The following is a 25,123-nucleotide window of genomic DNA, read 5'->3' on the forward strand; positions in this document are numbered from 1 at the left end:
GGGCTGCCTTGTTGATACCTCTGGTGTCAGATAGAGACTTTGGCTATCCTTTCACAAAAAACCCAGATACTTACAACTTTGCTTTTTCAGGGTATTCCATAAACATTTCTTTGATTTATTGTTTTTAATAGGAATCCCCTGAGTCAGACAGAATTCTTATCTTCTGCTTAGACTAGTTTTGTTTTTCTCCCCTTCTATGTTTCCATCTGTTACCCTGGCAATTTCATCAGCTCCGTTTCTACTTTGGCTGGTCTCAAGATAACGGAATTGGACCCTAAATTAGCTCTGAACTTAGTGGTCAGTTCTTTTACCATCAGAGTCCAGACTGATTAAAAAAACAGGTAGAAATGGTATGATGCAACAAAAATTACAAATACTCTTAGAGTACTAGGTTTACAGTCATAGTTCAGTCCTGGCTTTGGGACCAGTGATTGACTGATTAGTTTTTCATTTGCTGGTAAGTTCTCTTCTGTCTCTTCTACAACACCATCATGGCCAGCTGTACCTGGCAGAAGAATGTCTTTGCCTAACTTGTGCATAGAGGTAATGTGCTAATGGAAACCTGGCTTCACATCTAGAAAGGGATGAATTCAGAACTGGGATTGGGGCCAGCAATCATATGACTGAGTTTTCTTCTGGGCGTTCCTTAGATTCCCCTACTTTGGCTTCCCTTTTACTATTTAAACGGTACAGGACAACTATTTGCAACAGCTGCAGGAGTCCTGACTCTTGGGAGAAAGAAGGAATATATTTACTTCTTGTCACTCAAGAAGGACAGGCTCTGCTTGAACCTTCCAGGTTGGAAAGAGACATTTCTCATTCTTTACTTAGTCCATTTGCCTTAAAATCTTCCCATTATTCTCCTTCATTCTTCCATCCCCTCTATCTAAATTAGATTCTCCACCTCTATCTGCAGCTACCTTTGAATGAAGTAACTAGTCCAGCTGGGGTAGCATTACTGCTCACTTTGATGTATATCTCAATCAGTAGCCCAGTAATTTTTTTGGGGGGGCTCATAAGATTGGCTGAAAGATACGTTAGAAAGAACAGAGGTTTTTTAAACTGGTTTCTCCCCCCTCCACTTCTGTGAGTTCCTTGAGAGCAAGGACTTTTTTTTGCCTTTTCTTGTATTTTTAGTGTTTGGATTAATTCCTGCAACATAGGTGATGCTTAATAAATGCTGGCCCTCTTTGGCAAGTTGGTACAGCCTGAAGACAGTTAAGTATTTAGGGAATTTTATTGTTTATATTCTTTACTTCTGTAAAGTTCTGTTTTTTATACCATAGTTTTTTTCCTTCCTTCCTTCCTTCCTTCCTTCCTTCCTTCCTTCCTTCCTTCCTTCCTTCCTTCCTTCCTTCCTTCCTTCCTTCCTTCCTTCCTTCCTTCCTTCCTTCCTTCCTTCCTTCCTTCCTTCCTTCCTTCCTTCCTTCCTTCCTTCCTTCCTTCCTTCCTTCCTTCCTTCCTTCCTTCCTTCCTTCCTTCCTTCCTTCCTTCCTTCCTTCCCTTCCCTTCCTCCTTGACAGAGGAATAAGATACATTTGGGCAGGGGTAGAGGGAAGGAGAATGAATATCCTTAGTGACAGATCACAGGTTTAAAACTGAGTGGCTTGAAATCATTCCTCCAGTAAAGGAGCTAAATAAAAGGAGCTCTCGCAGAACAAAGGATTTAGAATTACTGGATTGGAATGGGACTTAGTTGACATTTAGAATTTGGATAAGATGAATACCTCTACCTTCAGATTTTGCTATTTGGTTCACCTGAGTATCACTTGACAAGAAAAATCTGGAACAGAGTTAATTACTTAGAAAAATGAAATAAACCTGATGGAATTGACTTAAACAGTAGGAACAGAAGAAGGTCTTGAGCCACCTGTCATCACTCTGGGAAGGAGATAAGAGTGACAAGCACTTCATTTCTCCCCTGATTTATTAGTTATGTCTGGATAAAAATAAACCTCAGGGATAAAATAACACTTTCATAGCTTGGGTTTTTGGCCTTTGGAAGGAGGGGGAGGTTGATGGCCATTTTACTTGGGGCTTCTGTTGTTAATTATGATCAGAAATAGTCATTGAGGACAGTATTATTTATATGGTGTTTAGGAGCCCTGCCTTTTCCTACATTAGTCTGATTTTCTTGATTTTTAAGTGAAGAAGCCATCTCTAGTAGAAAGTATTTATGGTCCACGTGTTTCCATTAATTTATTCTTGTTATATAAAAAGATTTGATTAAAAGCTTCTGACACCTAAATCTTGAATATTTTCTTGAACTAAATTCCTACAGAAAATAGGGAATATTGTGCATGGGATTCAGAAGATAGGATTTATTTACTGGGTTATTATTATTTTTTGAGAACAACTTTGAGACTTTAGAGTAGTCCAGAATACTAAGTGGTCAGTGTCCAGGGCCATTTGGATGATAACCTCAATTCTAGAGGGACTTAAACAGATGCTGCCAGAAAAAATAAAACTCATCCGAATCTTCACAAGGCAATGTAATATTGGCAGGAAGAAATGGAAGAAATCTCAGGGGAATGTTTTGAGATAAGGCTTTCTTCATTAGTATTTATATTAATTTGTAGAAATAGTAAGTTGTCTTGGAACAAACTAGATATGTTGGTTAATTTTGAAAAGTAATCATTTAAAATGTTCAATTTGGTATTTTACTCATTAACACCTTTAGGTATATAATTAGCTTTAATTTTACAATTTTCTTTGGCCTTGTTTTCTTATAAAATATCTCCAGCTCTTTGCTATTTCATGGTTTAAATGGATTTACATTTAAAAAAGCCAGATCACCCCAGTCCTTTTCCCTTTTCTCCTGTAGTAGGGAATCCAACTCAATCCTATCTCAGCCAAACCAGAAAAAGCCAAGTTCAAGCCAAGTCAATGAGCATGTTTAAGTACCCACTCTGTGTAGGAACTGGGGTTAGAAAAACAAAACAAAAAACTATCCCTACTTTCAAAAAGCTTGCATTCCTCTGGGGAGGTGTATACAACATGGAGACAGATAAATAGTGGGAAAGTGGGTCCCCTCAATAAGGGATGCAGCAGAATTTGAAATTATTCACTTGGTAACACAATAGTTCTAAAATAATTAAAAAGTGGAAATATTGATGGATTCCTGAGCATATTGTGCTGAGAATCAGGATAACTAGATTTTAATCTACTTGTTATTATTGTCAATCTTGGTGATTTGTTTTAGTTGTGTCTAATTTCTTGATCCCCTTTGGAATTTTCTTGGCAGAGAAGATAGAGTGGTTTGCCATTTCCTTCTCCAGCTCATTTTACAGATGAGGAAAGTGAGGCAAACAATGTTAAATGACTTGCCTAGAGTCACCCAGTTAGGAAGTGTCTGAGGCTAGTTTTGAACTCAGGAAGACTCAGGCCCAGGATTGTATCCATTGGGCTACTTATCTGCCTCTTGACATATTCCTAACTCTAATGTGACCTTGGAAAAAATCATTTTTTCCCTCCTGGTCTCATTTTTGTTACATAACAAGATGACCAGTCCCTGAAGTCTCTTTCAGCTATAATATTTATTTATGATCTATGTGGTTCTGTATGGGATTCAGTCAGAAAATCCAAGGATCACAGAATTTAAATAAGAAAGGAGCATCAATAATTATTTGGCCCAGTATTCTCATTTTATAGTTCAGGGAACTGAGGCAAGGCTCAGAAAGTTGTTGTGACCTTCCCAGAATGATATGGTGAGTCTCAATGCCAGGATTCTGACACTGAGTCATTGATTCCACATCTACATTTTTTTCCCCTATTACATGGCTTCTCTTTGATGAGAAGCTTAAAAATACATTAAAAGAATATCCACATCAATCTCAGTTTATGTATAAAAATGATTGTCCAGAGAGGAATTAGGCTTTGAATCAGTGGGCATAACTTGGAACAATGAGTAACAGATGAAAGAGGAAAATTGAGTTTGGATGAGAACTTTCTAACAATTAAAGTTAGTTAAAGACGATATGGTCTGCTTTGGATGCTACTGGTTTTCCCATCACTGGGTGTCTTGAGGCAAAGTCTGGATCACTACTAGTGTTGGGGTTGTTATAGAAAGGATGCTTGGTCAGTTATGGGGTTGGACTGGCAAGTCTATCAAATTGGAGATCCTGGGATCCTGTATTTTCTAGCTACCACTATTCTAGAAGAGTTGTGTATCTGTTATTTTTTCTTTTCAAGAAATATTTATGGTGTTTCACAATTCTTTAGTAAAAACATAAAACAAATTGCTCTAATGTAAAACAAAATAGTCTACCTTTTAAGGTTGTTGGATTTAAATACTGGCTGTTTCTAAGCATTAGTCTTATGAGTAAGCTATAATATATGACATCCTTTAAATGATATAATGTTTTGGCTTAGATAAATGAATAAAACCTTACATTATTTCTCTGTGGAACAACAGTGCCTACTCCTGAAAGTCAGATGTTTCCTTAATGTCTAGTTTTTCAATTTTGGTTCTTCCTGAATTGGAAATGGCCATTTTTATCTTCATATGTTATTTGTGTCTTGACTTGGGAGAGGTCTTATATTATTTATCTCTTGTAAGGATAGGTACCTGTGATTTCATTGGTATGGAGAACTCCCATATGAGGAAATTCCCTTGACTAATGTAAATTGGCACTCTTTTCTCAGTAATTTCTTAGAGAATTGCCTAGAACACCAATAAATTAAGTGACTTTGTTATTGTTTACTCATTTCAGCCATGTCTGACTTTTTATGTTCCTATTTTGGGGTTTTCCTAGCAAAGATACTAAAGTGGTTTTCCATTTCCTTCTCCATCTCATTTGACAGATGAGGAAACTGAGACAAACAAGGTTAAATGACTTACCCAAAGTCACACAAATAGTGTCTAAGGCCAGATTTGAATCTAAGTTCTCTTGACTCCAGACCTAGTGCTCTATCCACTATGTCATCTGGCTGCCTCTAACCTCATCTTTCTTGATTTTTGTTGACTTTGACAATATCCCTCTTCTCCTTGATACTCTTTGATCTCTATACTTCCATGACATTGGTCTCTGGCTCTCTTTTTATTTGTCTTATGGCTCTTTCTCTGGATTCTTTATTGAGTCTTTGTCCCTATTGACCCACTAACCATGAGAATCCTCCACCAAGGCTCTGTCTTGAGCTCTCATTTATTCTCCATTTATATTGCTTCTTTTGTTGATCTCATCAACTTCCCTGGTTTCAAATATCCTCTCTACGTAGATCTATTTGTCAGTCCTAGCCTTCTTCCTGATGTCCAGTCGCCTTTCTCCAACTGCTTGTTGGACTTCTCAATATGGCTGTCCTCTAAACATTCTAAACTCAATAGGACTAAAACTATACTCATGATCTTTCCCCCAAACCCTCCCCCTTTTCTAGCTTAGTAAACACTTGATAAATATTTATTCATTTAGTATAAGTATCTTGATAGTAGAATCTGTTTTAAGTTTTACCTCTGTACCCTTAACACCAAAAACAATTTTCTGGCACCTAATCTTATTGAATTGAACTAAATGGATTGATTGATTATATTCATTCTTTGAGATTTAGGAATTTTAACTAAAGACACAGTGAAAGCTAAAGCCTCATTCACCCACTCATTTATTCAACAAATATTTATTAATGACTACTATGTGGATAGAGTAGATAGAGTGTTGGACTTGGAAATAGGAAGACCTCAGTTTTAGTCTTTCCTCAAGCCATTTATTAGTTATGTGACCCTGGATAAGTTATATAATTTCTCTAAGGCTCTATTTCCTCTGCTGTAAAATGTGGATGTTATGCATCTACTTCCCAGGATTGCAATGAGAATCTGATGAGGTAACATGGATGGATTGCTCAGAAAATTGTAAATCATTAGAAAAATGCTAGATTTGATGATGCTGGTGATGATGATGATGAACCTTGGACAATGTTAGGTTTTTAGAATACAATGAATAAAGGAAATAGCTTTGGTTATCAAAGAGTTTACATTCTAGGAGAAAACAACATATACATGGATAATAATACAATGTACTTAAAGAAATTGGTAGCATGGGGGTAAGTAAGTAACTTGTGAAATCCAGAAAAAATCTCATTTAGGAGGTAGCACTTGTAGATTTTTGAAAGAAAAATGGAGATTTTATGAGCTTTGAATGGAGAGGACATTCTATGTGTATGTGGGGTACAAAGAAGTGCAAAGAAGGAGGTAGGAGATAGAATGAGATGAAATATCACATAAGAAGAATCACATATAGACCAGTTTGACTCAGTTGTAGAATTCATAGATGGGATATAATGGGTAGAAATGTAGGAAAGGTAAATTGGAGCTATATTACGAATGGATTTTAATTGCAAGTAGAAGAATTTATATTTAATTCTTTGAAATTTTAATGCCGTATTCAAGGTCATTTTAAAAACATGAGTTTTTAAATCTTTTAAATCTAAAAAAAAATAAATTAAAAAAATTAAAAGTTTAAAATCTGAGTTGAGCTCTACTAAATTCTATCTCTGTTCAATCTAGTTCTTTTGAAAAGTTAGATTCCTTGACATAATTAATTCATAATATTCATAACTCACAAAGTCATTACAATCTATAAATTCACAAGTAGCTTCATTGATTATCCCAAATAGCCTCTATAATTGAGTTACATGAATCAATCCTTCATTGCAACCAAAGGTACTACTATATAGCCACCATCATTTTGGAATTCAACTGACACACAACCTATGGTGTTTTGACCCATCCAACAAATTCACTTCTCTTTTTGCCAATTTGTTTTAGGTCACCCAAGATTCTTTGAAAACATATATCAACTGTTGGAAATCATTCCTTTAGATTTCTTCCTCCAAGCATTACAAAAAGACCCCATAAAGAAATGACAGATTTGGTGGTCATGATATTTTTCTTCTCTCTGGCCAAAATGAGAAATTATTGCCTACTTACCAATTCAACGTGGTTCTTTGTGAGAGCATAACTTTTCGAGTAAGGGAACAGCAGCATTTGGGAATAGGAGTGAACTGTCACATAGGCCTTGATAGAGTCAAGGTGTTGGCGAATGAAGTTGACCAGGGCTTGGGTTTCTTTTTCAGACTCGGCACTAGGTCCACAGTAAGTTTCTGAACAAGGGTTGTCAGAGGCCCCAATTTCTGTAAGAGCATACATTATCATTAATGGTTTATAGCTCATGATTGAGGTGCCCCCAGGAGCATATTAAGTCTTCAAGCTGGAAAGCCAAAAGCTCGAGTTAAAAAGGAGCATTAAAAATCATTTTCAAGCATGTGTGGTGTGGCAATCTTGGAGCTTTGAAGAACTATATCCAAGTCTTGCTCTTGGCTCATATTGACTTTATGACCATAGGTGAGTCACTTAATCCCTTGGTGCCATAGTTAACTCCCTAAAATGATAAAGTTGAGAATGTGTGTCAATCTGCAATGGTCGAGGGGGTTTCCACACTGGGAGTTCCCCATTGATGAAATTATAGGTCTTGTTCTCTCTCTTTCCTCCAAACAAAAAAAAAAAAACAAACAAACTGTAAGGCAGTGGTGTCAAATTCAAATAGCAAATGTACATAAATATTCTGAAGGGTCACCACACTTAGAAAACCATGTGTTAACACTAATTACTTTAATGTATTCTAACTTATTTTGGTAAGTGATTTCTAACTATATTTTAATGTGATTCAGCAGCTTTAAAGAATGTTGTGGATTGCACATGGAGCATGGGCTATGTGTTTAATACCTCGGTGTAAGGGATGTATAAAAGCCTATAGGATCTTTTACTATGAGATTGATTGGAGGATTATTATATTTTTCCTGTTAATATGAAAGTGCCTAAAATCATAATTCTTCACTCTTATCCCCTCCCTCTTATTATGGGTAAGGCATGCATAAAGCCTATAGGGTCTTTTACTCTAAGTTATAGGGTGACATATTTTCAGGTTAATATGAAAATCCATATACAATTAGATCTAATGTTCTTTTTTTCCATTAATACTCTTCACTGCAAAATTATTACCTAGTAATAAAAATGTTGGTAATAAGCCTTTTTAAACTTAGCTGGATTGATCCTTGGATGACAAACAAACAGTACATGGCCATGTTGCAGGTTTTGGAATGTCAAGTGGGCTGTATAGGTTACTATACCATTGAACAATAGAAAACCCCCATTTCATTGCTTGCTATTTAATGCATTACATTATTAATTCTTATTCCACATCCTAATGCAACAGAGGGGTATGTTTTGATATTCCCTCATAAATTACTAAAATTACATCAATTAGCTCTGAGCCCCCACCTCCTTTGTTAAGTATTACTTATGAAGTAAATCAGAAAAAATTCTTTTCCCATAGGCTTCTGCTCATCTATCAGTCTAACCATGACATTTAAAACAGACTCCATAATAATAGTGAAATTTCCAGTTGCTTCATAGTCTTCACAGATGACAGTTAAACTATAACTCTGCAAAATTCCATTTCCTCTTAAAGATAGAGTAACATTATTCAAAGTCCCTGAGGGAGAGGCAATTAAAGCTGGTGTTATACTACTTGAAGCCTTTTGACCTCAGTAGAATCTGTCAGAATAGAGTTCTTGAAAAGCCAGAGTAACTTCCACATAGTGGTAAAGTAGCAGAGTAGGACTTTGAAAAGAATATAAAAAATTTATATACATGCAACAAATGAATAGCCATCAAGAGATCCTGCTAACATCATTATTATGATTTTCTTTTGGAGAAATACAAACTATTGGTTATCATCAATATTTTCCCCAAATTAGAAAGCTCAAAGCTAAATATTTATAATTTCCTCTGATAATATGTAAAAATAATTTTTCTTTAGGGATGACTTAAGCCATTTTGCATAATGTGCCTTTGGGTAGAAAACTATCATGTTGTCAGAAAGATACTTACCACACCATGCAGCATTAAAATTTCTGTTGGGGTCAGTACCAATGCAACTACTGCCTGAAATAGTGGACCGAGTCTTTCTCCACATTCGGTTCTGAAAGAAGGTACACAGTTATGCCAATGGAAAAGGAAGAGCTATTACTTTCAGTTTCATAAAATGAATCCCTAGACAAGAGAGAGTAGGGATACCTTTTTCCATGTGTAGACGTAGCCATCAATGTTGAAAACAGGTAGGATATAAAAGTCCAATCTGTCAAGAAGATCAGTCATCTTGATCTCAGATCCATAGGTACGAACAGCCTGAAGAATAATTGCAGTGCATCACTTTGATGGAAATTGATGTGCATAAACAGATTTGGTATGTTATATAAAATCTTTGCCATTGGTGAATCCAAAGGCATTACAGTACTGACATTTAAGAGACTTAAAAATTATCTAATCATCATTAGAAATGATAATTTCTATAGCTTCAGAGTTATTCCTACTTATCTCATATAGAAACTTCATAATTGTTTATTTTAGTCTTTTTTTTTTCCTTAGAGGAAGGGATTAGACTTGTACTACTTGGTCATGGAGGGCAAAACTGAGAGTAATGGATGAAAGTAGAAGAGAAGTAGATTTTGTCTTGTCCTAATGGAAAACTTCCAAATTATTCAAGCTCTCTCAAAGTGAATTTTGTCAGGCTTAGGAGACAGAGGATTCCTTTTAATTAGTGGCCTTTAATGATGGATAATCATTGAGCTTGTCATAAGAGAACATTCCTGTTCAGCTCTAGGTTAGACTTCATGATGCCTGATGTTGCTTCTATCCTGAAACTTTTTGTTTCTATTTTGAAGGTGAATCAAAATCTAACAAAATATGAGATTTAAAAATAAATTATGTAGTCACCCTCACCACTTAAGTTCTCTGCTAGCATAAAGCATAATCAAAGAAAATATTGTTAGAGTAATGAATGCTTTATTGTGGGGTGCTAACTGTTCTTTACTATATATTTGATAACCTTATTTAGCTTCTGTGAAAAACAGACCTATAGAATGGATACCTAGGTTGGAATAGGGATGGCTATTCCCCATCACTCCATCATAATCTCTCCCTGTTGGTAGTGAAGAGGCTTTTTTTTTTGTCATCATAAAATCTGTATTTGAATCTCGACCATTATCACCAACTTAGATATAGAAAGAGCCTCAGACCAACCTTCTTCATACCATTTTACACACGAGGAAATTGAAAACCAAAAACATCAAATAATATGTCCCATTTGAAGCAGTTTCATGGCATAATGAAGAGAGCACTGGGATCATGGGATTGGGGAAATAATTTTGAACCTATAGTTAGATGACCTGAGTTTAAATCTCAACTCAATAAATCAATCAGCATATATTAAGTGTTACCATGTGGCAAATACTATGCTGCATTCTAAGATTAAAAAGGACAATTATATAGTCGCTGCCCTTGAGGAGCTTACATGCTAAAGGGGGAAGAAAAAAAATAGTTGAATTGGTCTATACAAAATAACTTAAGAAGAAAAGGGGCTTCTTCCTTCTAAAAGATGTCCTATAGTCAATGGCCCTTGAATTGAACCTTGAAGGAAATCAGACATTCTAGGAGGCAAGAGCAAAAAGGAAGAACTTTCTAGGCATGGAGACAGTCCAAAGGTATCAAGACAGACTATGTGAGGAATAGGAGGAGGACCTACTTTTGAAAGGGGGTAACATGCAAGAAGATTGGAAAGGTAGAAAAAAGTCCAATAGTGAGGAGACTTAAGTATCAAATGGAGGAATTTATATCTGGTCATAGACACAAAAGAGAACCAATAGAGTAAGGGATGGGGAGAGCAGACTTGCATATTAGGAAAAATCATTTTGGCAGTGGTGTATTGAACATTCTGAAATTGGAAGAGATTTAAGGTAGAAAGACAAATTCTGAGTCTATTATAATAGTTCTGAGGACCTTTAGATTATTAGAAAATTAGGATGGTAGCAGTGTGAGAGGATAGCAGGGGATGAATCTGGGAGATGTGTGGAGAAAGGAGCTACAAGATTTGGGAACTCTTAAGTTGAATGGAGATGAGACAGGATTCAACTATGACCTTGAGGTTATGAAACTAGGTGAGTGGAAGGATGGGGTGCCCTTGGCAGGAACAGGGACATTTAGAAGAGAAGTTGGTTTAGAGAGAAAGTCAAGTTCTGTTCTGGTTATAATGAATTTGAGATAACTACAAGACATCCAATTCTAAAGTTTCATTAGCTAGTTGTGGGACTGGAGCTCAGAGGAAAGATAAGGGATAGAAAGATAGATCTGGAGTGATCTATGTTCCTTGGGGGCTGACAAGACCCAACTCACAAGTTATCCAGCTCATAAGAGCTGAAGAAATAACTAAGTGAGAGAACACACACACACACACACACACACACACATATACATACATGAATAAAATGGCTAAGAAGAGAATCTTTGGGAAACCCAGTTAGTGAACATAATTCAGATGAAGAACCATCAAAAGAGACTGCAAAAGAGTTAACAAACAGGAAGGAAGAGAACAGAATGAAAACCAAGAAGAGGGAAGAGTTGTGTGACCTTGGACAAGTTATTTTTACCTCTCAGAGCCTTAGTTTCCTCATCTGTAAAAAAAAAAAGATTGGACCAGATGACTTCTAACATCCCTTCCAGTTTTAGATCTATGATCCAATGATCCTAAGAATTCATGAGTGGCATGGGGGAGATTTTCTTAACTTCAAATTATTGTCATAGTGAAGACCTCTTTGTCTATTATCTTCCTTCTACTATTAAAAATAACCATATGCCCTGAGACCATATTAAGAGATTAATTTGGCAACCAGTGCTATTCCCTTGTAAAGTGGTCATGTGGTGAAGGCTAACAGGATTCATGTTTTTTGAACGCATTTCATTCTCTAAAGCACTATGGGACTTGTGATAACATTGAACTACTCAATGGTTAGCCATTTTTAGACTTCTTTATATGGATATTAAAGTGTTTGACCCATAATTAATAAACTATTTTTTAATCATTGTTTTTCTGGGGGCCCAAAGCATATGAAAGTCTGAAACCCTAAATTCGTGCCAGAGTCCATGAGAATATCAACATAAGTATTTTCATTATGAGCTATTATAATACATAATGCTTTCTGTGTCTTTGGGACTAGCCATTCAAGTCCCTTTAATGGTCTACAACTTAAAGCAACCCAAGAGGATGCAAAAGACCCTCTCTAGGGCATAAAGGATTGTCAGCTTTGCATTGGTGCAGCTAACTTTCCTAAGTGGTTCAGATTCTGCATCTAATGAGAGCAGTGCGACTGCTTGTGTGACTTTGGGAAAATCATCTAACCTTTTTTATCTACAAAAATGGATCAATTGGATCAGATGACCCTTAAGGTCACTCTTTTGGTGTGTGATCTTTACCTTGTGAAGGTCTGATGGGGGCAGGGTTAAAACACTTATTACAATGAGGTGTTGGGATCATTTAAGTGATCATTCTTTTTCATTGCCAAGAGATAATCAAGAATTGGACTAATGGGGTGGGGGGAAGCTGGGTAGCTCAGTGGATTGAGAACCAGGACTAGAGATGGGAGGTCCTAGGTTCAAATCCGGCCTCAGACACTTCCCAACTGTGTGACCCTGGGCAAATCACTTAACCTCCATTGGCCAGCCCTTACCACTCTTCTGCCTTGGAACCAATTCCCAGTATTGATTCCAAGATGGAAGGTAAGGGTTTTTGTTTTTTTTTAAAGAATTGGACTAATCACATAAGAGATTTTTAAAAATTCTTCCAAATCAATAGTTAACTTTACTGACTGACCTCTCTCACAAACCATTGGCAAAATGCAGGGGAAATCCACTCTCTAGCATGGAAACCGCAGTCCATAAAGATGGCAGGCTTGTTTGAACCTTCTTTTCCAACCTATTGCAAACAGAAGAAAAAGGAAACAATAACTCATCTGCCATACAGTGGCAAACATTCCATCACCAGACTGGGCTTGGGTACTCAACAGGTGAAACTTGACAGCAGCAAGAGATATATTCCATGATTAAATTAAAACATGATACGGGAACAGAATGTTCTTGCCTCTAGACAATCTCAATGCTGAAACTGAAGGCTTACATGGCTGTTTATTATTTTTATTAAGGCTGATGAGCTTATATTTGCAGAGGACATTTGATTATGCCTCCTTCGTTCATTTGGTGGCTATTTTCAGATATTATTAAATGATATGACTAAGATACGTATAAAAATAATTATGATTGCTGTGGCCTTTGCCACAAAGGAATTTTCCTGCCTCTTATGCGCCTTGATCCTAATAATTTTGTTTGTCAGATTTAAATGATGAAAATGGCTTTTGAAGAAGACACAAACAAATTGTTAGTACATTTTGTGGTGTCGTCTGATAGAGTGAAGTTTATGGATCTCTTTAGCAAATGGGGTTTGCAAACAACAGATGGGAGAGAACAATTTCATCAAGGTAGATGATCATTTACATTGCTTACAGGAATGTGGTTAAATTTATAGGTCAGAATTTCCCCTGTTTTATTGCATTTTTCCTTTTCAGTAAATCAAAATAATGATTTAAGAAAATCCACATATGATAAAAGTAGCCAAGGAATCTGTTTGATTCCCCAGGGGGTAGTAAAGAAGGAGGGTGTAGAAGGTGGGAACAGAAAGAGTTATGACATAATTCTTGGGATAAGCGAGGCGATGAACCAGATGTTAATAGATTAGAATTCACTGTTTCCCAACACTTCAAGAAGCCTGGGTCATTGTTAAAAATTATTACCTTGAGAAGGTACATAGGACGCCCTTCAAATGTGGTTCCAATAGTGCTTCGAGAGACAAGTCCGGGATTCTCTTGAGCAACTTGCTCAGTCCAAGCCTCGATCTGAAAAGCAGGACCATGGAGGACAATGACGTGGTTGATGGGACTTCCAGAATCATTTGCAAATTTGGTGTGAATGGCTATTACAATTCATACCTTTTCCCAGCTGTTATACTTTTCATAACTGTGTCCAGTGGTGCGAACGAGGCTATCAAACTGAGATGCAACCAGTTCGTTCAGGTCATAAATCAAAACCCTGTAACAAAGAAGTATGGAACCCCAAATGTAAGAAGGCATATTCCTCCTCAATGAAGAGTTATGGCTCACCAGTAAGGTAAATATCATTGCTACCTCCTTTTAAGACTCTACTAGTCTATGTCCTTGAGTCACTGTTGGTTTGTCATTTATTCATTCTGGTTCCTTTCTTTTTGGCATGGCCCATGAGTAAGTTCTTTACATAAAGAAAGTACATAACATGGGCTCAGCTTGGCCTTGTGGACCCTGGTCTCCTACTATTAAGTATTCAGGAATTGGTTTTTTAATCAAGATTAATTGGGCTTTTGATTCTTTTTCAGTTGAGCTTCCTTCCATAACCTATGCCCCATGGACTATAAGAATGCCATCAACTACTTGGTTGACACACAACACATCGGTCAAACATTTATGTTCTGAGTGAGATGTCTTAAAATATTAAAAATAGGGACATTTACATGTGAAATCCAAAATCCCTATTTCATGGCTTATTTTAAAAAGATTATGACAAACTCAAGGCAGTAGTTTCAAATCAACCCTGCTTATTTTTGTCTCCTGAAATTCCTGTTTTTTTTCTGTACATTAAAAAATGTTTCATTGATGCCCTTTTTTTTGGCTTTCCTTTTTTCTATCTTTTTCCAGCTTTACTATCACTAGATTCTTTCTCTTCGTCCTAATTCTTTCCCCCATACATAAAAAATCTTTCTTTATAAACAAAAAGAATAACTAGACAAAATAAATACATACTGAACATTCAAGACCTGTGATTTCTTAATGTCCCAATTCCTAATTTATTCAACATATGTCCATACAATTAGCATTTATTGAATGCCTATTATATTACAGGCACTAAATTAGCCTCTGGAAACAAAAGACGAAAATAAAACAGTCCTAGCTCTCAAGAAACTTACATTTTATTTTACATTTTTTTACTATTGCCTAATTTAATTTACCTTCATTCAGACAATGACGGGACTATAAAAATATGTTTAAAAAAAAAGAAAAGTAGCAATTTGGGTTTGGCCTATAGATCTTAGTTTGATATGGTACCTTTAAAAGAAGGCAGCTATGTCAATATCAATACCATCAAACTCAATTCCTCTGAGATTTCGTGGTGGTTGTTCTACATATCTGATTCTTTGTGACCCCATTTGGGAGTTTCTTGACAGATGTAATATTTATTGGGGAAGAGAAGAAGGGGGGATTGGAAAAATAGAGAATAACAGAAGGTTGATAAGGGAGGGTTTGTAGCAGGGTTTCCTTTCCACACAGAGATGGAGTGGTTTGCCATTTCCTCTTGCATCTTATTCCCTTCCAAAATAAGTCTACTTCCTATTCCCATATTCTGTCTCAATACCTTTCAACGGACTATCTTCATGCCTAGAAAACTCTCCCTTTTTACTTTTGCCTCTTAGGATCCAGGACTTCCCTCAAGATTCTATTCAAGGGCCATTTTACCAATGTAGATGGACTGCTCTTTTGCCCATCTCCAAGAAAGTTGCCTAAAGGCATTGAGAGAATTAGCGACTTGCCTGGGTCACAAGGGGCAGAATATGCCAGAGATGATGCGTTGATGCTTGAAACTGGCCCCTTCTACCTCAGAGGCACAACCTAACCTCTTCTAATCTTTGTCCTCTACAATCTGGCTACACTGAGCCAACAAGACATTCCATCTGAAGATCCCATGCCTTTCCCATGGCCTGGCGTCATGCCTGGAGGGTTCTCCCTCTTCACTTCTGCCTTCAGGCTTTCCTGGTTTCCTTTAACACTCACCTTCTTCTTCCAGAGGCTTTTCTCAGTTATCCTCTATGCCTTCCTCTGAGATGACTACTCCTTTACACTGCATTTATGCTGTAAACATGTGCTTATTTGCTCGTTGCTTGTACTATTAGACTGTGAGCTGCTTGAGAGCAAAAACTATATTTTTGCCTTTTTTTAGTATTCTCAAAATGTAGCTCCTGCTCAGAGTAAGCACATAATTGTCGACTGACTGATGAATGGACTAAACCACATATTAGGTGTTCAATAAAGGTGCTCTTCTTCCCGTCCATCCCTATTTTGTAAGACTTAACCAGTGTTTGCTGATGGATTGCTTGATAATAATAGCAGAAGTCTCAGAATCATAGGGTTTAGCGTTAGAAGGGACCAGAGGCATGACCGATTCCCTGTAGACTCATCATGTGCTAAAGAATCATTTGGGTGAATTTTCCAGTCTACAGACACCCGACTGGAAGAGTAACTTCATTTCCACTAGCTACTTGTATGGGAAATGATTTCCCAAAGGGACAGGCCCATGTGAGGTCTTCGTCCTTGGTCAGCATGATGGGCAGACTACAGAGAGCGGGGGCCACTTTGAGGGGCATCCACAGGGCACATCCTTAACCCTGGAAATGGTTTCATTAGACACATCAGAGAATCATGGCAGCACTTCAAAGACCAGTATCTGGCCTGGATATCCCAAGGACATACTGACGAAGTATGTCAGGGACGTCCTCTGAACCTCAAGGCCCCCACTTTCCCTCTGTGAACTTTTGATGGGAACTTATGGGCATTTATGGAAACTTCAGGAAATAGGCCACCAACATGGCAGCTCCTCCCTGGCCCCAAGCCAATCTGTGCTAGGAATAGAGCAGGATCTAAAGAATTTAAAAAAAAAAATGATTTCTTCTTTCTCAAGTGAGATCTAAGAAGCTGTTGCTCTGACTCCTGCCCTGTAGAAGGGAACATCATTATCCCAGATAGCATTTCTCTGATGTCTTACTGTTTACCAAGGGCTTTGTTTGCACGTGATCTCACGCGATCCTGGAGGCTTCCACTGGCAGCCAATAGATTTTATGTACAAGCCACATGGTAAGAGATGATTTTGAGTTTTCCGTGGGGCAGTTATTCAGTTCCACTCAAAATCGGCTGGATCTAGAATCAGAGGATTTGGGTTCAAAGCCTGACCCCCTCTTAGCTGAAGCAAATCACTCATGCCTCTGGACCTCAGTTTTCTCATCTGTAAAATGAGAGCGTTAGACTTCATGACCTCTAAGGTCCCTTTCAATTCCAAAGCGATGAATCTGTGATTGATTCAAATGAATACAATTCAGTAAACATTTGTTAAGTGTCAAGAACTGTGCTAAGAAAGGCTAAGAGAAGCCCCTCTCCTTCCTTCCATCCCATTGGATGGGAGAGAGTGAGATAATTAAGTGCAGCTTCTTCCTTGAAAGCTGTGCAGTCTCCCCAAATGGTAAACTGAGGAAGATCAGAATCCTGAGAGGGGATGGTGAGGAAGGATGATATGAATTTTGGGAGGCAGGAGAGGGAAAATACTGGTTGGAAAACGGAGTAGTAGAATGTTCAGAGCAGAAGCTACACATAGAACACCAGAACTATAATTAATGCTCCATTTCAAGGAACACACAGATTGGCATGGTTGGACGTTAAGTTGGGTCGAGGGAAGAACTGGGAGAGAATAAAGAACAGGGAATGAGGTGAGATGGATTCTTTATTCAATTCTGTCATTGATTGTCCATCAGCTGACTTCCCTAGTCCTCAGTTTCCTCACCTGGGATTTACTTTTTCATAGTGGGAAGAGGGGAGAGACTATGGATCTAGTAGAAAACTTATGGCAGTCAAAAGAATGAAAATTTCTTCTGGATGATGAGACAGAGGACATGATAATTAGGTTTAGGGAGTTGCTCCATTAAAAGAGATTCACTAAACCTTCTAAAAAGGTTATTGAAATGTATTTTAAATGTTAAGAACATTTTTGCTTCCCTCCATTGGAAATAACCTTCCCTGCCCTGCAGAGGACATTATTTCATGCCTTTTCTAGGGCTCTTGAGCTATATTAATTATTTGGCTTTGGAGTGATTCTTGCCATTTCTCTTATTGGACTGTAAGCTCTTTGAGGGTGTCTAAATGCTGTATAAACCCCTAGTACTGAGCACAGTGCTCTGTTTATAGTAATCATAGAACTGACATTGCCAGAAGACCAAGGACTGACTTCAGAAGAGCTTTCCTAGCCCAATAATTATTTGCTTCTTACTATAAAGCATTACTTTTGCACCATTACAAAATTTTTACTAAGTAAGGAGTCTAGCTGGGTAGATGAAAATAGTGTCTCTTAGAGTAAGAATCGTATTCCAATTCCTAAGTAAAATGGTGGGTGCTTTATTGTCTTCTTTTTATAAAGATTTTTATAATTGCCACCAAGATTTTGGGGTGTGTGTGTGTGTGTGTGTGTGTGTGTGTGTGTGTGTGTGTGTGTGTTTGAAAGGGAAACAAATCATTCATAGCTGCGCTCTTTGTGGTGGCCCAAAACTGGAAAGCGAGGGGATGCCCATCAATTGGGGAATGGCTGAACAAACTGTGGTATATGTTGGTGATGGAGTACTATTGTGCTCAAAGGAATAATAAAGTGGAGGAATTCCATGGAGACTGGAACAACCTCCAGGAAGTGATGCAGAGTGAGAGGAGCAGAACCAGGAGAACATTGTACACAGAGACAAACACACTGTGGTATCATCGAACGTAATGGACTTCTCCATTAGTGGCGGTGTAATGTCCCTGAACAACTTGCAGGGATCCAGGAGAAAAAAAACACCATTCATAAGCAAAGGATAAACTATGGGAGTGGAAACACCGAGAAAAAGCAACTGCCTGAATACAGAGGTTGAGGGGACATGACAGAGGAGAGACTCTAAATGAACACTCTAATGCAAATACTATCAACAAAGCAATGGGTTCGAATCAAGAAAACATCTAATGCCCAGTGGACTTACGCGTCGGCTATGGGGGGTGGGGGGGGGAGGAAAAGAAAATGATCTATGTCTTTAACGAATAATGCTTGGAAATGATCAAATAAAATATATTTAAAAAAATAAAAAAAAAGAAAGGGAAACAAATCAGAATACTGGGAAGCCCAATGAGCTGGGGGATGTAGCCTTGTGGATCAAGAAGTAAACATCTACCACTCCTTTTTCCAGGTTCTTTGGCCATGTTCAAGGATCAGTTTGTATACAAGAAATCTTACAGCCTATTCGCTCCCATTTATATGGTGCTTTAAACAGGGATTCTTAAGCTAGGGGTCTATGAACTTATTTTTAAATAGTATTTTGAAAATTATATTTCAATGTGTTGGTAGCCTGTATAATTATATATCTTTTATTTTCTGAATTTAACAATATTATTCTGAAGAGTCTCTAGGCTTCATCAAACTGCCCAAGGGTCTTTTTGTCTTTTATACTAGGTAATTATTTGACCACAGCCAAGTCACTTGGCTAATCCAAACCTCCATTTCCTCATCTGTAATAAGAATAGCTAGTATTCACATAGTACTTTGAGGCGTATAAAACACTTTCAAATAGTATCTTCCTGGGAGTTACACACACAAAAAGTTCAAGAATGCCTTTTTTAAGGTTTTCAAATGCTTACGTTATCTCCATTTGATCCTCACAAAAATCCTGGGATTATTCCCATTTTACTGATGGCAAAACTGAGCCTGACCTGTGTAGGGTCATACAGCAAAGAAATTATTTTTTTCAGGATTTGAATCTAAGTCTTTCTACCTCCTAATTCAGGTCTTGATCCACCATGTTGCCCCTCAGAACATCGAGACTCTAATATATTCTTGTGTGACTTTAAGAACTATAAAGTGAGAGACCATCATTAAAAGAGTTTGCTCCTTCCAGGGGATGTGCCTAATGGGTAAGAGGGGCTGCCATTCATGTATATGATATGGGGGAATGGTGTTATTCCACTGGAAAAAAACCAAACCGCTTCCTTACTCTACTGCAAGTGGATATGAATTTTCCTGCTTCATGCAGAACTGAATAGGGTTAGCATGACTTGGCTTTTATCCTTAGTGTGGGTTCAGAGAGAGAGAGAGAGAGAGAGAGAGAGAGAGAGAGAGAGAGAGAGAGAGAGAGAGAGAGAGAGAGAGAGAGAGAGAGAGTGACAGAGGTAGAGAGAGGGAGGCAGAGGGAGAGAGAGGGAGAGAGAGGGAGAGAGAGGGAGAGAGAGAGAGAGAGAGAGAGAGAGAGAGAGAGAGAGGGAGAGAGAGAGAGAGAGAGAGAGAGAGGAGAGAGAGAGAGAGAGAGAGTGACAGAGGTAGAGAGAGGGAGGCAGAGGGAGGCAGAGGGAGAGAGAGGGAGAGAGAGGGAGAGAGAGGGAGAGAGAGGGAGAGAGAGAGAGAGAGAGAGAGAGAGAGAGAGAGAGAGAGAGAGAGAGAGAGAGAGAGAGAGAGAGTGACAGAGGTAGAGAGAGGGAGGCAGAGGGAGGCAGAGGGAGGAGAGAGAGGGAGAGAGAGGGAGAGAGAGGGGAGAGAGAGAGAGAGGGGAGAGAGAGAGAGAGAGAGAGAGAGAGAGAGAGAGAGAGAGAGAGTGACAGAGGTAGAGAGAGGGAGAGAGAGGGAGAGAGAGGGAGAGAGAGAGAGAGAGAGGGAGAGAGAGAGAGAGAGAGAGAGAGAGAGAGAGAGAGAGAGAGAGAGAGAGAGAGAGAGTGACAGAGGTAGAGAGAGGGAGGGAGAGGGAGAGAGAGGGAGAGGGAGAGAGACAGAGAGACAGAGAGACAGAGTGACAGAGAGAGACAGAGATAGAGAGAGGGAGAGAGACAGAGAGACACAGAGAGAGAGACAGAGAGAAAGAGAAAGAGGGAGTGAGTGAGAGACAGAGACAGAGAGACAGAGACAGAGACAGAGACAGAGTGACAGAAAGAGAAAGAGAGAGTGAGTGAGAGAGAGACAGAGAGACAGAGAGAGAGAGACAGAGACAGAGACAGAGACAGAGATAGAGAGAGACAGAGACAGAGAGAGAGAGAGGGAGAGAGAGAGGAAGAGAGAGAGGGAGAGACAGAGATAGAGAGAGGGAGAGACAGAGAGAGACAGAGACAGAGAGACACACAGAGAGAGAGAGAGAGAAAGAGAGAGAGAGTGAGAGACAGAGAAAGATGGAGGGAGGGAGAGAATGAGAGAGACACCCACATCCACACATACCTCCAGAGACAGAGACAGACACACACAGAATGTGTGTGTGTGTGTGTGTGTGTGTGTGTGTGTGTGTGTGTGAGAGAGAGAGAGAGAGAGAGAGAGAGAGAGAGAGACAGACAGACAGACAGAGAGACAGAGACAGAGACAGAGACAGACAGACAGAGACAGACAGAGACAGAGAAAAGAGAGAGAGACAGAGACAGAGAGACAGGGAGAGAGAGAGACAGAGTGTAAGAAAGTGTAAGAGAGAGACAGAGAGAGGGATAGAGAGAGGGAGGGAGGGAGGGAGAGAGAAGGAGATGGAGAGAAAGAGAGAGAGATAGAAACAGACAGAGACAGAGAGAGGGAGAGAGAGGCAGAGACAGACAGAGGGAGAGGGACAGATAGAGAGAGGGAGAAAGGGAGAGAGAGAGAGGCACAGGAAAAGAGACAGACACACACACAGATAGACAGACAGACGGAGAGAGGGAGAGAGGTAAAGTGACTTGTCCAAGGTCCCACAGCTAATAAATATAGGAGATTGGATTTGAACTTGGTCTTCCTGACTCCAGGGCCAGCACTCTATCCCCTGTACCAGCTAATTGTCTGAGTGAAAGAAGCATGATAACTGGTACCTACTTCACCGGGTTATTGTGGGGCTTGAGTAAAATATTGCTTATAAAGGCACTTTGCAAGCCTTACCATCTGCTATAAAATGGTCAGTTGTTATTATTTGCACGCGTTGGCTCCTAGTCTGCAGGCACACAAACATAAATTCTTGCAGACAAAAAATCGTCTAGGTGCTAATTTAGAATTGCCGTGTGGGGCTATCACGGAATGCACAGGGGCTCCTTACAATACTTGCAGACATATTGCAGGCCTGCTTCTTGGGGATTTCCAAGGGACTTAATTATTATTTAATACTTAGGCTGCCATGTACAGCAAATCCACAAAGCATAAGCACATAGAAATTGAACTTAACAAGGTCTTAGCCCTTGGGGATGGCACTGAGTTCTAGCTGAGAGAACGCCCTGACAGCCTCCCATGAAAGGCTGCCACTAAAAGATGGTGAAGCGCCCGGCTCATAAAGGGAGATTGATGTGAGAATAGAGCCACTTGGTCCTCTTACTCTGTGAGTCATAAAAATAGAACTAGGCCACGAGCCAGACTGCTGAAATTATTCCGTGGTCATTAATTTTCTTCTGTTTTTCTTAAACAATTATAATTTAGCAACTAGACGGCTCGCTTTTTAAATGATGGCATCAAGGCCCAGAAGTTTAGTTTTATGGCCTACAATGTAGATCTGGAATTCTTGATCTAGGCCCAAGGGATCCATGGAAAAATATTAGGGGGCCCATGAACGTGGATGGGGAAAGAAAGAACTACATTGTTATTTCCCCTAACCTCTAACTGAAATTCAGCATTTCCTTCAATTATTTAAAAACTACATTCAGAGAAGGGGCCCAGGGGCTTCACCAGATGGCCAGAAGATGGCTGTGGGTTAAGGCTGAGGTTAAGGTTAAGAACCCTTAATACAGATGGTCATCATTAGATTATACAACATTTTCAGCATAGTCATATTTTTGGTTTGAAAAAGCCTTAAAATATCCTATTAAATACTTCCCTCAGGCATATCCAGAAATCTAAGCTGTGTGGGGTATAATGCTAGCGTTAAATGATTGCAGTCACCATTGTAATCTTTCAAAAAATGTGTTCAGAATAATGATTCTATAACTAAATATATCAGCAGAATACTTTATTAGAGTTATAATATCATTAAACGGATTGGATAAGAGAAGAGCAGAAATATTATTAGACTTCATTTCCTTTGGCCATATCCAGGTAAGGGTGTGTTGTTAAATGTTTAACATCTAGCTCTCCAAAAAAAAAAAGTATGCCTGACACACTTTTAAGTGGAAACTGTCTTATTAATATTCTCCACTTTAAGTCTAGAAATCAACAACACAATAAATTCAACTGAAATTGGCAGGGCTTGCTGATTTCCAAGGTATAAATTGCTCAGGCTGAAAATTGAATAACTGACTCTTGTGAGGGGTTAGGAGCTGCCTCCAGCATAACCGGGTTTCCAGGGGAAAAACTCTCCGGGAAATGGGACCCGGCAATGGCTTGGGTAGCTGTTGTACCATTGTTCTCAACTTCCCAGCTACTAAAAGATCCAGAAAAGAAAGTTCTTAGCATGAAAGTCCTTGGCATTGCCAAAGAGTAGATATGATTTTATGCCTTGAAATGACTCTAAAGAAGATACATTACCATCTGGTTTGTTTTTGCACCCTTAAACTCAGTGGTTTTTAGGGTACTTGCAGTGGAAACTTCCCATATGTATTGCCTTTCCCCCATTAAAATGTATATTCTGGGAGATATGGGACAGCCTTTGACTTTCTCTTTGTATCCCAAATGCAACCAAGACTGACACATTAATGAATACTTTTCAATGGAGAAAATATAATCTCTCATTTATGTCTGACTTCATTATTCCCTCATTCAATACCCTTCCATGGCTCCCTGCTCCTTTTTAATGGGATGCCATTCCTCAGGTTGGTCTTATCTCTTCAGGATATAGTTTCAAGCTTCCTTTCCAGCCATATTTCACATTCCTCTCTACCTTCTAGACAAATCGGACAGCCAACCCTTCTTGGGTCTTATCCTTTGTTGCCTCCCTTCCTCTCTCCCCAATATTCAAATATTTGAGAATTCCTTGAGGACAAGAGACTAGGACATTTTCCATATTTGCATTCCCAGAGCTGATATATAACAGGTATTTAAATAAATGCTATTATTATTATTATTATTATTATTGACTGTCTTTCAAAAATATTTAAATGCTGTTAAGAACAACCAAATAGAAAATAGAGGTTGTGTGGTCAAATGGGCTAGAAGATCTGGGTTCAATTCCAACTTCTGTCACTGATTTTCTGTATGACTGTGGGCAAGTCAATTAAAACCCCCAGGCCTCAGTTTCTTCACTTGCAAAATGAGGAGGGTTAGGTGGGGAAGGTACTACTAATGGGAGAAGGGTGAGGAGAGGCAAATCCCCTGCTCTCAGGTAGTTGATAGTCTAATAATGAGACTGTATCTGTGCACATATTTCAAAAAATATATGTAAAAGACTTTAAAATATAATTTAAAAAATTTTGGTAAATGAGCTTACTCATAAGTTAGTCCATTGACTTCCAGGAAACGTTCAACTTTGGCAACTTGGTCAGCTGTAACGCGAAAGTCAGTTGTGCTTTCTGGTCTGATTTGTTCAGCTGAGTCTGGTTTCCAGAAATCTACCTGAAAAAAGGGTCAAAAGATGGAAAATGGACTGAACATTCATAATGTGTATCTGGAGCTGGTATAATCTGCGTTGATTATTGCCATAGTGGTTGACATAGTAAATGTTGGTGAACAGTAGTCTATGGCCACCAAAATAAAGATAATGCAATTGCAATCCATTTCTAAAATAAGTGAGCCAAGTCTTCCATCCCTGTTCTCTGGATCTAGAGGACTATTGTTGAGGTCTGAGTACCACAGGATTTTCTATCTGACTTGCAGCTAAAACCTTCCATATCTTTTGTTGCCCCCATTAAAATGTGGCTTTTTGAGAGTAAAGACTGTCTTATTTTTCTATTGGTATGTTTAGTGCTTAGCACATCCAGCATAGTACTTGATAAATATTTCATTCATTCATTCATTCGGTATTTTTAAAGGGATGTTGACAAATTGGAATACCTCTAGGAGAATAGACAGAAGAAGGAAAGTTTTGGAAATGGTGTTACGAGGAATTTAAGGAACAGCTGATGCACCTCCAGCTGTCTATTAGACATCTTTAACTGGTTGTCTTGAAGATATCTTAAATGCAATATGTCCAAAATGGAACTCATTTCTCTCCCAAGTCCCCCCTTCCCAATTTTCTTATTACCGGTAAGGTATTGCCATCTTCTTGGTCCCTTAGGTTGGTAAACCAAATGTCTTGCTTGATTTCTTTCTATTGCTCACCCCATAATCCTTTGCCAAAGTCTTTTGACTTCACCTTTGCTGCATCTTCTGAATATGCCTCCTCTCTCCTTTGATACTCCCACTGCCCTGGTATAAGCCTTTACCTTTTCATTATTGGACTCTTTCACTTGCCTGCTGGTGGGTCTCACTTCTTTCAGTTTTTTCCCACCCCGCTTCATCCATTCAGCTGCCAGTGTGATTTTTCCTAAAATT

The 25,123-nt window shown here is 38.7% G+C and overlaps 1 protein-coding gene across 1 annotated transcript in view; it reads right to left on the bottom strand.

Annotated features, from left to right (window-relative positions):
- Nucleotides 1-25,123, bottom strand: part of CPB1 (carboxypeptidase B1) — a 42,830-nt gene that overhangs the window by 14,636 nt on the left and 3,071 nt on the right. Inside the window, exons 3-9 of the mRNA XM_001364489.5 lie at nt 24,081-24,205; nt 13,864-13,963; nt 13,669-13,770; nt 12,696-12,797; nt 9,068-9,178; nt 8,882-8,972; nt 6,920-7,122 (exon numbers count right to left, since the gene is read on the bottom strand). Of these exons, the coding sequence (XP_001364526.1) occupies nt 6,920-7,122; nt 8,882-8,972; nt 9,068-9,178; nt 12,696-12,797; nt 13,669-13,770; nt 13,864-13,963; nt 24,081-24,205 (834 nt within the window). The remainder of the gene's footprint in view (nt 1-6,919; nt 7,123-8,881; nt 8,973-9,067; nt 9,179-12,695; nt 12,798-13,668; nt 13,771-13,863; nt 13,964-24,080; nt 24,206-25,123) is intronic.

This window comes from Monodelphis domestica, chromosome 8, assembly GCF_027887165.1.
Source record: "Monodelphis domestica isolate mMonDom1 chromosome 8, mMonDom1.pri, whole genome shotgun sequence".
Taxonomy (NCBI): domain Eukaryota; kingdom Metazoa; phylum Chordata; class Mammalia; order Didelphimorphia; family Didelphidae; genus Monodelphis; species Monodelphis domestica.